The following is a 12,579-nucleotide window of genomic DNA, read 5'->3' on the forward strand; positions in this document are numbered from 1 at the left end:
TCGTCAGCACCTGGCAGAAGATAAGGAGCACATACGGCTGCAGACTGAGCAGCGGTTTCTTTACCACCAGGTCATCGGGATGCTGAACTCATAAACGTACCTCACATCACGTCTCTGCACTATTTACTCTGTGCATAAAAAGGCACATTTATCCCATCTCTCATTCCCCTTTTCCCCCCTACATTTGCTTATTAATCTTATTAATGCCATTTTACATGTAGTTAATTTAACCGAGGTTCAGGAACAAGACCATACCCCTCTCCCTTCACTAATTCCACCCCTCACGCCTCACATCTAAACAACCGTGTCTCATTAACATAACAACCCGTGTCTCATTAAAGTAACACCCGTGTCTCATGAACTCAATTACCTGTGCAACCATATATATATATACTCGTGTCTTACCCACTCTCTCTCTCTCGTTCGTCTCAGTTTTCACAACCCTCCCCCTCGGAAACCCTGTTCTTCTCCTCTCTTCCCCCCTTTTTTCGAGACAGCAGCTCGGAAGTCCACACTACAATGAGAGGCTTCTGGACCTGAACCTTCGCCGATGTGGATGAATCAGCACACATCAAGGCATAACCCCACTCGTAAGCAGCAACAGCGTAGTTAGTGAAGCCAGAGTTTATTAAGAGTGTTTTAAAGACTTACCTACTGGCCCCTGTACCAGCTTCACTCACAGTAAATTCCATTACAGTGGATTACCAAAGTCAATCCCAAAGGAAGGAGCCCATTGGTGCTTTGTTTTGTGTGTAGGGACTCTTCTCATGCTCAGGTTTGCTGTTATTTTAAGCAGCATTAGTGGTTAAAAAAGACCTTTGAATGCCTTCACCGTACTGCCCCGAGCTAATAAGTGTTAGCCACGTCTCGCTGTTAGCGACTGTACGGGATTTCTCCGTTAATAGTTGTACACAAAAAACTGTCTCGATGGCTTATTTAAGTGTATTTAATGAGTGTATTTGCCGAAAAAGACCATGGGATGATTTTACGCCGGCATTTCACTTTAAATGAAACCCAGTATGCAGAAAAATGTATATGCTCAAAAATAAAGTGGGCATGCGTGTAAAGGGGAGACTCGTGGGTACCTACTGTAACTCTTTTCATTTTCATTCAGATATCTGGAGGGCAGAGGTCATGGGACTGCTTTGAAAATGACAGTTTTACCCTCGCCAAAACCCTCTGGAGGGCCATCCTTGCGCTTAGTCTTCCCTCTTATGATGCGTTTCTGGACTCAGTGATGTTTAAGTTTACTTTTTTTGGCAACCTTTCTTCTCTGCCGCCTGTCAACAGTCACCAAATGTTGACTAAGCACATTAAAAACCACTGGTACTTTGGTTGTTTATCTTAGTTCCTGAACAGCAATACTTAGGCCAGACAATGAGGATTTGTTATCGCTCCCTCGAGGGAATTAGCTGCAATTCCAACAGAGATTGCGTGTGTGGATGAGGGCGTTTTTTCACACAGAGAGACGGTTCAAAACCTGCAGCGATCGCCCATCGGGTGAAATGTTTGTTTGTGTGTGATAATGCGATAGTAAAGTAAAGAATGACAGATAGAGGCGGCCGCAGAAACACTGAGAAAGTGAAAGGGGAGGGGAAAGGCTGAGGGTGATTAAGACCGTGATGGATGGAGATACAGAGCAGGTGACGAATGATGGAGTCTGAGATAGAGATTGCTCTCTGAGAATGACATTGTTGGGTGTAAACCGCTCAATACATCAACAGCAGACAGCGCTCGAGGCAGTCAAGTTGATTTATAACGTGTGAAATCTAATATGTGAACACTACCTGACTTTACTTCTCGTGTGTTCTGTGTCAATACGTCCAGTGGAGACCTCGTGGGACGGCATGGTTGTGTCTCGTCAAATCATTTCTCAAGAAAGAGGCAAAGAAGAAGAGAGGGGGTGCGTCTTTGTGGTTACAGGTTGAATATTTAGAATCTTTATTAAAAGCTTTATTATAAAAAAACAACATCACCCATGGAGCAATGGAGGGGTACAGAATGAAGTATTGCTTTATATTTAGTCTGAATTAATATGTTAAAACTTTTGACGGGTTTGACAATGACTTACTGTCCCGTTCTGTTTCAATGGTAGCAGCCGATAGCGTTGGGCGTTGCTGGTTGCCAGGGTTGTCTGTTGTTGGGTGCAGCTACTGTAGGCTGGCACTGGGTGAAATGGAGTTTGCCAATATAGTGGTATATCAACACGTTCAGGGGTTTCCAGCGCCTAATTCAAGCACTTTTCAGGCATTTCAAAGCTTTTCCAATAGCGTTGGGCGTTGCTGGTTGCCAGGGTTGTCTGTTGTTGGGTGCAGCTACTGTAGGCTGGCACTGGGTGAAATGGAGTTTGCCAGTATAGTAGTATATGAACACATTCAGGGGTTTCCAGCGCCTAATTCAAGTACTTTTCAGGCATTTCATGGTGCATTTCAAAGCTTTTCCAATAGCATTGGGCATTGCTGGTTGCCAGGGTTGTCTGTTGTTGGGTGCAGCTACTGTAGGCTGGCACCGGGTGAAATGGAGTTGCCAGTATAGTAGTATATCAACACATTCAGGGGTTTCCGGCGCCTAATCCAAGCACTTTTTAGGCATTTCATGGTGCATTTCAAAGCTTTTCCAATAGCGTTGGGCGTTGCTGGTTGCCACTGTTGTCTGTTGTTGGGTGCAGCTACTGTAGGCTGGCACTGGGTGAAATGGAGTTTGACAGTATAGTAGTATATCAACACATTCAGGGGTTTCCAGCGAATAATCCAAGCACTTCTCAGGCATTTCATGGTGCATTTCAAAGCTTTTCCAGCACCTTACAGTTGCATAATTACTATCTATAGAGCACGGTACATAATTTCTTCTTTTTGTATTAAATTACAGGTTAGTGTACTGTACAATGTGCTACAATAATTTCCCTCGGGATAAATAAAGCTTCTTGAACCTCGAATCTATAAATGACCAGCATTATGTTTTGTGACAGAATTCTACATTACAGTGACAAGACAGATTCATGTTTCCAAACGTGTCACCTGTTTGTAAGTAGACTTGATCTCCTATAAAACCAAACTTTCAAGCACAAAATCCAATACTTTTCAAACCTATGTGGTGTTTTCCAGGATTTCCAGCACCCGTGAGAACCCTGAACCCTCTGAAAATGGGGTTGAAAATGCGGGCTGTCGTGTTCGTACACATCCCAAACTTCCGTTCATGCAGGACGTTACAGTCATCACGACGCGTCTACCGGCCAACACGGCTGAGGGAGCAGCTTATTCGAGGTATGGAACGCGTTACAGATCGTATCAGCGCTCGTGTTTAGATCGTCTCATGAAGAGGGAAGGGTCAGGGTTAAGTCCATTGAGTACGGTCCAGTGAACTGCGCTGATGAGGCTGGAGGCATCCGGCTGATTTAAACAATAGCTCACTTTCAACTGAGGGGGGGTCAAGCATGAATGCCACTCAAATCACTGAGGGTTTATAATTGATCAGCACTGCTGACGTCTCTAATGAGGACCTGAGTCATCGCGGCACTTGTGTGTGAACTCGCCAATTACCGCTAATGAGACGCAGCACGTGACTTATGGATTGAGATAATCCTTTACTTGTCAGAAGGCTGTGAATGTTCTCATTGGTCCAGGTCATCGTTATCCCCAAAGCAACTGGACTTGGTTATTGGTCTAGGAACACTGACTGTGGCTTAGTAGAAGAGTGGGTCGTCCTCCATTTGAGAGATTAGCAGTTCGATCCCCAACTTCCCACATGTCGAAGTGTCCTTGGGCAAGACACTGAACCCCGAATTGCTCCCTGTGCTGTGCATGGGTGTGTAAATGTGGTCTGAATGGGTTACATTAGATTAGATGGTCTGTAGATGTCCACTGCCATCAGTGTGAATGTCTGTGTGAACGGGTGAATGTGACAAACACTTTGAAAGCGCATGAGTAGACAGAAGACTAGAAAGGCGCTATAGAAGTACAAGTCCATTTACCAATGACAAATAACCAAGTCCAGTTGCTGTTGACTGAAATTGCTTCGGGGACTACTTGTCAGAAATCCCCCCATGTGAAATGAGACCATAGAAAGTATTATTGTCCGTTTACACACACACACAAAGCAAACTACCATGATAATGCCGTTTCCCGCAGAAAGAAGCCAAATACACTTCACTCACTCAGTTAAATTATGTTTATTTAAACAATATGTAGAAACAGGAGCACTGGTGTTAACGTACAGTAACATGGAACAGTGGAACAGTGTGGACACTCACGCAATGCAACCCTGTTCACCTTCAACCCAAACTGGAAACACACAGAGAAGAGAATCACACATCACAGCAGCACTTTACCCTCCAACACACCAGAACGCCGCACACACTGGATCAAACTGGATCCTTCTGAACTGTGACACCAAATAGTTTCAACATTGTGTGTTTTTTTTAATCAGTGATGTTAAATCAAAGCAAGTAGCCTTCAGCACTCGTGTGCACAGTATGTCGGGTACTGTAGTGGAGAATTCAAGAACGCTGTAACGCACCCCAGCTTCTCCTTGAGCTGAGACTGTGTGTTGTGATTAAAGACTCAAAACCTCTTCGGTGAATCCTCTGCACCGTTACTTAAAAGTAAGGAAAAAAATTAGAATCGAACACCAACATCATTTCAGCGAGGCCCTGTCCTTCGTTTTAACAACTCAAGAAACAATCCTGAAATCACAGGGTTGATTAATACAATTAGGAAAAAAAGGCTAACATCGAAGGGCGCACACACACTGTCCTACCGCACCACGCCCCGGGCTTTAGGGTTCTTGTCTCCCCCTCCAGGCCCGTTTGTACTCACACTACCTGGGCCTCGGTGAATGCTTCTTGCTGCCTATACGTCATCACGCCGTAACACGTCACACCCATTGATTGACGTCATCGCGATGACGACTGTTTTTGAATCTTTTCATCGACCAAATCTGCAGTAAACACTCCACCTCCGCATCACACCAACGTGAACCTTTCACCGCCATTGTTGTTGTTGTTGTTAAATGTCCGCGCATGGTCCGTCTTTTTTTTTCCTATGTCCCAACAGGCGCACATAAAATGACGCGAGAACTGCCGTAGGCGTCGTGCTCGTACACGTGCGCACGCTCGTGCTCGTACACGTGCAAACGCGCTCTACAAAAGCCCACCTCTCTCAGACGGGCCGTGGACGGCCAACTGGCCGCAGCTAGGCGCGGAGTGGTTGCACTCACACTGGTCAAATGCACTAGGCTTTACCCTCAAAACCTGTTTTGGCACGGTGCGGAAGGACAGTGTGAGTGCGCCCTAAGAGTCACGTGTGGTTTAAAAAAAGTGAAAAATCTAAATATAATCTGAAGCTATGTTTGTATTCTTAACCGGTATGAACATTAGAGACGTCGTGTTTAGTTCTAGTTACAGTGGCCGCCGAGTTCTGGACCCGTGTGACTTTTGTGTCTCTTGAACAGTGGATCCAAACCAATCAAAAAGCAACAAAGTAAGATCCAACTAGGGTTTGGACTGCACCTGAACAGAACCTGTCACGACAACAGTGAACAAAGGAGGAACACACACACACACGCTACTCCTAATGTGATGGCCAAAACCGTTTTGTTGGTACAAATCATCACATCAATATGATGCAATCCATTCTCCTACAATACTAAGGTGGCATTTTATCATTTCTTTGTTATAAACTCATTAACTGCTGAGCTTTGTTTGCCTGTTTGTGGCCGTTTGATGCTCCGACTCCACGCACTCTGTGACACTGTCGGTGAAACTGAGAGAGGCTGAACATTTGGTCAACGCTGTGTGATTCATTCTTGTTGTTTTGCTGAAGTATCCCAGATATTCGAATAACGTGACACCAAAGTATTGGGAAGAACGCATTGCGATAGTTGATGGTGTATGTCACTTGATGATTCCTAAGTGTAGTTGTGACGTTCAGATGCAGAACAGTCTGGTCCCCGAGTCCCGACACGCTCATGAATCCTTTCAGTAGCTCCGTTCACTAAAAGTTACTTGTCTTTGCGCTCAACAGGCATCGCAGCAGGGCAAACGTCGCAAACTGTCTGCTGTACGAAGAACCGTCTTACAGCTGCTCGTCCTCAAAAGGGTAGCTGAGAGCGGGAGGAAAGCCCTGACTCCGAGGCTGCTCGTCAAACAGCATCAGATCCTCCACGTCTCTGCCTTTGTACCTCCGTCTGCAGATCTTTACCGTCACTTTGCGCCCCTGAAAGGCTTTTAGGGCCTCTTTGGAAGCCATGGCTTTGGCGGCGGACTCGTCGCGGCCGTATCCTGTCCCCATGTAAACAGTCTGACAGCGGATCTCGCACACGTGGCCTTCCTTCTGCGTGCGACCTGCGGGGAGGCCGGTGATGTCCTTCAGTGGCACAAACACGCACGTCACGGTCTCCTTACATGACTCCACACAGCTCCGGAGTATTTCAAAGTGGTCCAAGTTTGGACCGAAGCCCCCCGCCGACACCAGCTTCCAGGCCACCGCCTTGTAGAGGCGGTTGAAGAAGGGCTGGTGTTCTGCCGGCGCCTGCGGACGAGGCCCTGATTTCTGACTCCACGTGGGTCGACTGTCGAGCTCATTAGCTCCACATTTGGCTCTTTTCCCGCCGCTGTCAGCCTCACCCTCTGAAAAGCAGGACACAAAAGGCAGGACAGTCATGACTGCACAAAGAAGCGGATTTTAATGAGTGAAACTGCGTCCAGGGGCAGGTGTGGGTGTGTAAAGGGAAAAAAACAGTGTGTAGGTGATTATTGCTGTAATAGAAAATAGCACTGAAACATCAGGAGGTGTGTGGGGAGGCACAGAGTCCTTCCTACTATCTGACTTACTCATAGCAGACCAAAAAAAAAAAAAACCACGATAACAAAAGGAAACTTTTCATTTGTAATCATCATTACATTTGTCATGGCTGAATATGTACTGAGGACATGTGAAACATTATAAGTTATACAATTATCCTGAGAAAAAAAAGGCTCTTTACCGAGATCATCTGTGAATACGTCTGTTCATTTGGATCTGTTGCATTAGTGATATTTAAATATCGCTGTTTTCAGTAAAAACACGGGGCAGACAACTGCACACGACAATGCTGCACGTGTGTGGTTGTGTTCACTCGCCCGCGCACAGGTATTTGTGTTAGACACGATTGAGAAGCAAATGAAGTATTTTGACAACCCGTCAACCTCAGACACTAATGTGGAAACTCATTCTACTGACATAGAACCAGATGAACCTGAAAGAAAACGTCACATTTTCCTTATGGGGATGACGTTTAATGGCACAATGTACATCCACGCGTAGACAGCTGCGGAGAAAGAGCATAATTTCACATCTTACTTTGTGAATTAAGGATCTATTTAATGATTGTTGGAACAGTGGAACGACTAACTAAGACAGGTTTGGTTCGTTTGATGTTGTTCTATCCAGTTTGAATTAAGTGTGTTTTGATGAGTTAACGAGGTAATTATGGTAACATCTTGGTTTGGTGAAGGAAATGAAAAACTTCAAATTCAGAAAGTATAAAGTTTTATTTTTCTGGTTTATAAGAAAATAAGTTTCTTTCCTTGACAGTTTGTGAGGTTATGAATATCTTAACATATCGCCCAACACTAGAGCACACCCCCATATGCATACATTGTTACCCTGGAGTGTAAGATACATTAAAACAAACATATCTAGCAGGTGCAAATAAGGAGCAAATAAAAAATAAACTGTCTTCGACATAGACTGTGTAAAAAATGGACGTAGCGTCTCCGTCGGGGTCCGTTCACTCAACGTGATCCAATCATCCTCGCATACGGGAGCCTCCATCTTGTCAGACTTTGACTCAGCCTCATTTCCTCTTACCAAAAAAGGGCATGTATGTGACGTTGGGGGGAGGGACATACCTCCATCTGGCTGACGTTTACCTCCAAGGAGAAGTGAGGGCCAGAAGCTAGCTGTCACTCAAGAGGCCACGCCCCTTATTAGACATAAACTTTAACCTCAAATAAAATAAAAACTAGCCTTGCACAAAACAATTCACCCCCTCAGTGTTGTCATGGAGATATGACCTAAACACACAGACTAGAATGTTCTTTTGTCCTTAAACAGGTTTAATGATGCTGTGTAAACGGCCTGTTTAACATGGGGCTCAATGAGAAACTGCTCTGTTATGAAACCTGCCCCTAGTGGACACTCAGAGAACTGCAGTTTTTGGCACTTCCTGTTTGGATCAACCAGGAAGTCGCTGTGGTGGGTGGGTTTGTTTTTGACAATCAAAACAGTATCAGACAACATAATATTGCTTTGCTCACGTGCATTGACATTTTCTTACAACCCTTCTTACTAGAGTGTCATTTGTTCCCCGTCTGTCACTGTGTGTTCCCAACAAATTACAAAATAAAGGAAGTGCAAACTTGTGTCAGCCGGAGTTGATCCTGGCCATGTGATCACCGTAGCTGTAAACATGTGAATACAGTAGTCTGCTGTATGAAAGGTGTGCATTGAATTACCAGCTGCTGCACTGCGCTTCCCTCTGGCCAGGAGTCCATCTTTTGTGGTTTTGTGAGCTGGGGCATCTGGGACGACTATCCCCTCGCCCATCTCCTTGATCTTGTCCATTACAGTGTGTGGGTAGCTGAGGAGGGGAGGATAATCATCATGTTATCATATTTACCACCATAAGTGTTATTATTATTCATATTTCTATTACCTTAACTGCCATTATTACTACTATTCACATCAGTCTACTATATCAACTGCCACTGTGTGCATAAGATTGGTGGATATATACTGCACATAGATATTATTACTATTATTATTTTTGTTATTATTATAGTTATTGTGACTTGATGCTGCTCATGGAGGAATTGTTCGCTCTCTGTAAATCAAAAATGAGTTAGGGCCTACTCACACTGTCCTTCCGCACCGCGCCCCGGGCTTTAGGGTCCTTGTCCCCCCCTCCAGGCCCGTTTGTACTCACACTACCTGGGCCTCGGAGAATGCTTCTTGCTGCCTATATGTCATCACGCCGTAACACGTCACACGCATTGATGACATCATGGCGATGCGTGGCTTTGTTTCCAGATCTTTCCGTAGACCTCAGAGTTTTTGTGCGTCTTGTCGACTGTTTTTGAATCTTTTCATCGACCAAATCTGCAGTAAACACTCCACCTCCGCATCACACCAACGTGAACCTTTCACCGCCATTGTTTTAAATGTCCGCGCATGGTCCCTCCTTCTTTTTTCTATGTCCGAACAGGCGCACCTAAAATTACGTCAGAACCGCCGTAGGCCTCGTGCTCGTACACGTGCAAACGCGCTCTACAAAAGCCCACCTCTCTCAGGCGGACCGTGGACGGCCAGCTGGCCGCAGTTATGTGCGAAGCGGTTGCACGCACACTGGTCAAACGCACTAGGCTTTAGCCGGTGCAGAAGGACAGTGTGAGTGCGCCTTTAGAGTGTGGTCTAGACGAGTGGTTCTCAAACTTTTTTCAGTAATTAACCCCCTTTGGAATATTTTTTTCAGCCAAGTACCCCGACAATGCAAAAACAGTTTTGATAGGGGGAAAAAGCTTTTATAAAGCCTTTAAAATACAACAACACCTGCTACTGCTACGTTTCAACCATAAATCGTGATTACATTTGTTTACAGCAGTTAAAACAGGGATGCTAAATATGAAATGGGGAATTAGGATCCATGCATGAGTCATATTTTTTTAGTCTCATGTACCCCCTGCAGTACTCCAAAGTACCCCCAGGGGTACATGTACCCCCATTTGAGAAAGACTGGTCGAGACCTTCTATATATGTAAAGTGTCTTTAGTTAACTTTTGTTATGATTTTGCACTATAATTAGCTTTATATTGAATTAAAATACCCGGGACAAGTGGACTCTTCATTGGTCTGCCTTTGACTTTGCTCTCTGGAGCTTTATCATTCATGCCCCGTCTTAAAAATGATACTATATTAATAATTAACAGCTGAAAATCCCTTTCCAAACGTTGCTTCTCTTGCTTTTGATGATCTTGTCTTAATTATTTCTTACTTGAATGTCCTTTTACGCGTCTCTTGCCAATGCTTTTAATGTTTTATACTAAATGTTCAAAGCAAATCATGAGTAATTGCCTCACGGTGTCCAGGAGTCGTTCCAACTTTGAGAAAGCAAAAACAGGTTAAGAGGAACCTGTGTATTAAAACTAAACTAAACTAAACTAAACGGTGTTACAACAAAGGCCGTGAGTCTGTGATGGGGAGATGAAAGAATGTGCCGACAGATCAAAACTGAACCAACTCTTCAAAGACAAAACATTGAATTTTTATGAGCTGGAGCACTGAATTTTTTTGGTTTTTGGTTTGTTTGTTGTTTTGTTTTCTTCTTCTCTTTCTCTTGTTCTTGTCTTTTTTTATTGTTTTGCTGTGATTTGTTTTAACCCAGGAGCCAAACACCCGACACCGACTGATTCAAAATGAATTTTTAATTTGTTTATGATTAATAATTATAAATAATTATAAGAAATAGGAGGGGGTACATTATTAACTCCTTCCGATCCCTTTGAACATGAACTTTATTATTTGAGTCATGTATTTATCTCTTAGGATCAAATTTGCTTGTTTTCTTTTCTTTTTAATGCTCATTCGCATTATTTAGTTTCTATTTTTTTCTTTTTAACATGTTCAATAAAGATAAATAACATAATTGAACGATTGATCACTGAATAATCGGCATCAAAGTGTGTGACTAAAAGTACATCTGCGAATAGCTAAGATTGTTTTGAGGCTCTTTAGGCACCAAATGTGTGTGATGAGACCCCAACAGTCTAAACTTATAAGACTTAATATGTTAGAAGAAGAAGAAGAAGAAGAAGAATTAGAAGAAGAACCAATATGCATTAACATGCGATTAATGGAGAGATGTCAGAACGAGGGGGCTGCCAGTGTACCGGCGCCCCGAGCAGTTGGGGGTTCGGTGCCTTGCTCAACAGCACCTCGGCAGTGCCCAGGAGATTAACTGGCACCTCTACAGCCACCAGTAAACGCTCCATTCATGGTCCACACAGGGACTCGAACCGCCGACCCCCCGTTCCCAGCCGAGTCACCTATGGACTGAGCCCCCAATATATACACATATATATATATATATATATATATATATATATATATATATATATATGACTATAGAGCAATTTCTTTGTGTCATTGATGCTGCTAAAATTCCATTGAGCAGCATCAATTTTTATTTTCTTGTATTTATTTTACTTAATGTAATTTTATGTGTATCTCTTTCCGATGCTTTTGATGTTTTATAATTAAATGACTGACCATTGAATAAGTGACATTTAAGTATGTGACTAAAAGTATATCTGTGAATTGCTAGGATTGTTTAGCGGTTCCCAAACGTGTGAGACGAGAACTCCACAGCCTGCCACAAAGTGTTGCATTCACTGACTAAATTCGAAACTCATACGCCTCAATTTCATCTCGACTCTTCTGATCTTTAGCCTCTTATCCTGGGTCGGGTCGCGGGGGCAGCAGCTTTAGCAGGGGACCCCAAACTTCCCTTTCCTGGGACACATTAACCTCCCTAGGGAGGTGTTCCAGGCACATCCAGCTGGGAGGAGGCCTCGGGGTAGACCCAGGACCAGGTGGAGAGATTAGATCTCCACACTGGCCTGGGAACGCCTCAGGATCCCCCAGTTAGAGCTGGTTAATGTGGCCCGGGAAAGGGAAGTTCGGGGTCCCCTGCTAAAGCTGCTGCCCCCGAGACCCGACCCCGGATAAGAGGCTGAAGAGAACATGAGATGAGATGTAAACCACTTTGAATCACCTTGTTGCTGGAATGTACCATGCGGATAAACTCGCCTTACACATTAAATCCACTGTAATGTTTGACTTCTGGAATAGTTTAGCAATAATTTTGTTAACTGCTAATTTTGTGTTGTCTTACTTGCAGCCGAGGAACACGTGATTGGCCCAGACCATGGACAGAGAGAGCAGCCTGTCCAGGTCGCTGCTGGGGACTCCGGGCTCCACTGTGGGGAAAGACTCCATGTTCCTCAGGATGAACTCTCTCCGGGCGACCCACTGCTTGTTGCTCTCACAGTAGCTCCTGAAAGTGTCGACCCATTGGGCCAGCTGTGGGTTCTGGCCCAGGTACTCTGAAACTGTGTCCTGTTCGCTCCTCTCCCCCGCCATCCCTGTAAAAACAACAACAACAACAACAAACGGTGTAAACAAGAAGCACCAACGAACAGCACTTCCTCATTTATCTACAGCTACTAACGGTAAGTTCAGACACACGGCTAGCCGAATAACAATAGATGTAATTTAACGCGCACGTAGCCATGGTAACTACACGCTTTCGAGCTTAATACTAACGTAAATAAGATGCTACGTTGTTATAAAGCGTATAAAGCCTGCGTGAAGTATTCGTTTTAACTAGTAACTACGACATACCAAGCGCTCTCTCCGTCGCAAGGTGTTGCTAGCTAGCTACATGACCCAATGATGACGCAGGAGTGACGACACTGCCCCTTTTACCGGGCGGAACTACATTTCCCAGAAGCCTCTGTTTCCTTTATTTTTGTTATTTTTAAAA

At 44.3% G+C, this 12,579-nt stretch overlaps 1 protein-coding gene across 1 annotated transcript; it reads right to left on the reverse strand.

Moving 5' to 3' along the window:
* Positions 1–4,152: 4,152 nt before the first annotated feature.
* cdkn2aip (CDKN2A interacting protein) lies at positions 4,153–12,486 on the reverse strand. The gene is made up of 4 exons (XM_083935692.1): positions 12,438–12,486; positions 11,929–12,178; positions 8,495–8,619; positions 4,153–6,625 (listed from the first exon to the last, which is right to left on the reverse strand). Exons 2-4 carry the CDS (start codon positions 12,174–12,176, stop codon positions 6,072–6,074), a joined length of 927 nt encoding a protein of 308 aa, XP_083791818.1. The 5' UTR covers positions 12,177–12,178; positions 12,438–12,486; the 3' UTR covers positions 4,153–6,071.
* Positions 12,487–12,579: the final 93 nt, after the last annotated feature.

The sequence above is a fragment of the Echiichthys vipera genome (genome assembly GCF_963691815.1).
Source record: "Echiichthys vipera genome assembly, chromosome: 1".
Classification (NCBI taxonomy): Eukaryota; Metazoa; Chordata; class Actinopteri; order Perciformes; family Trachinidae; genus Echiichthys; species Echiichthys vipera.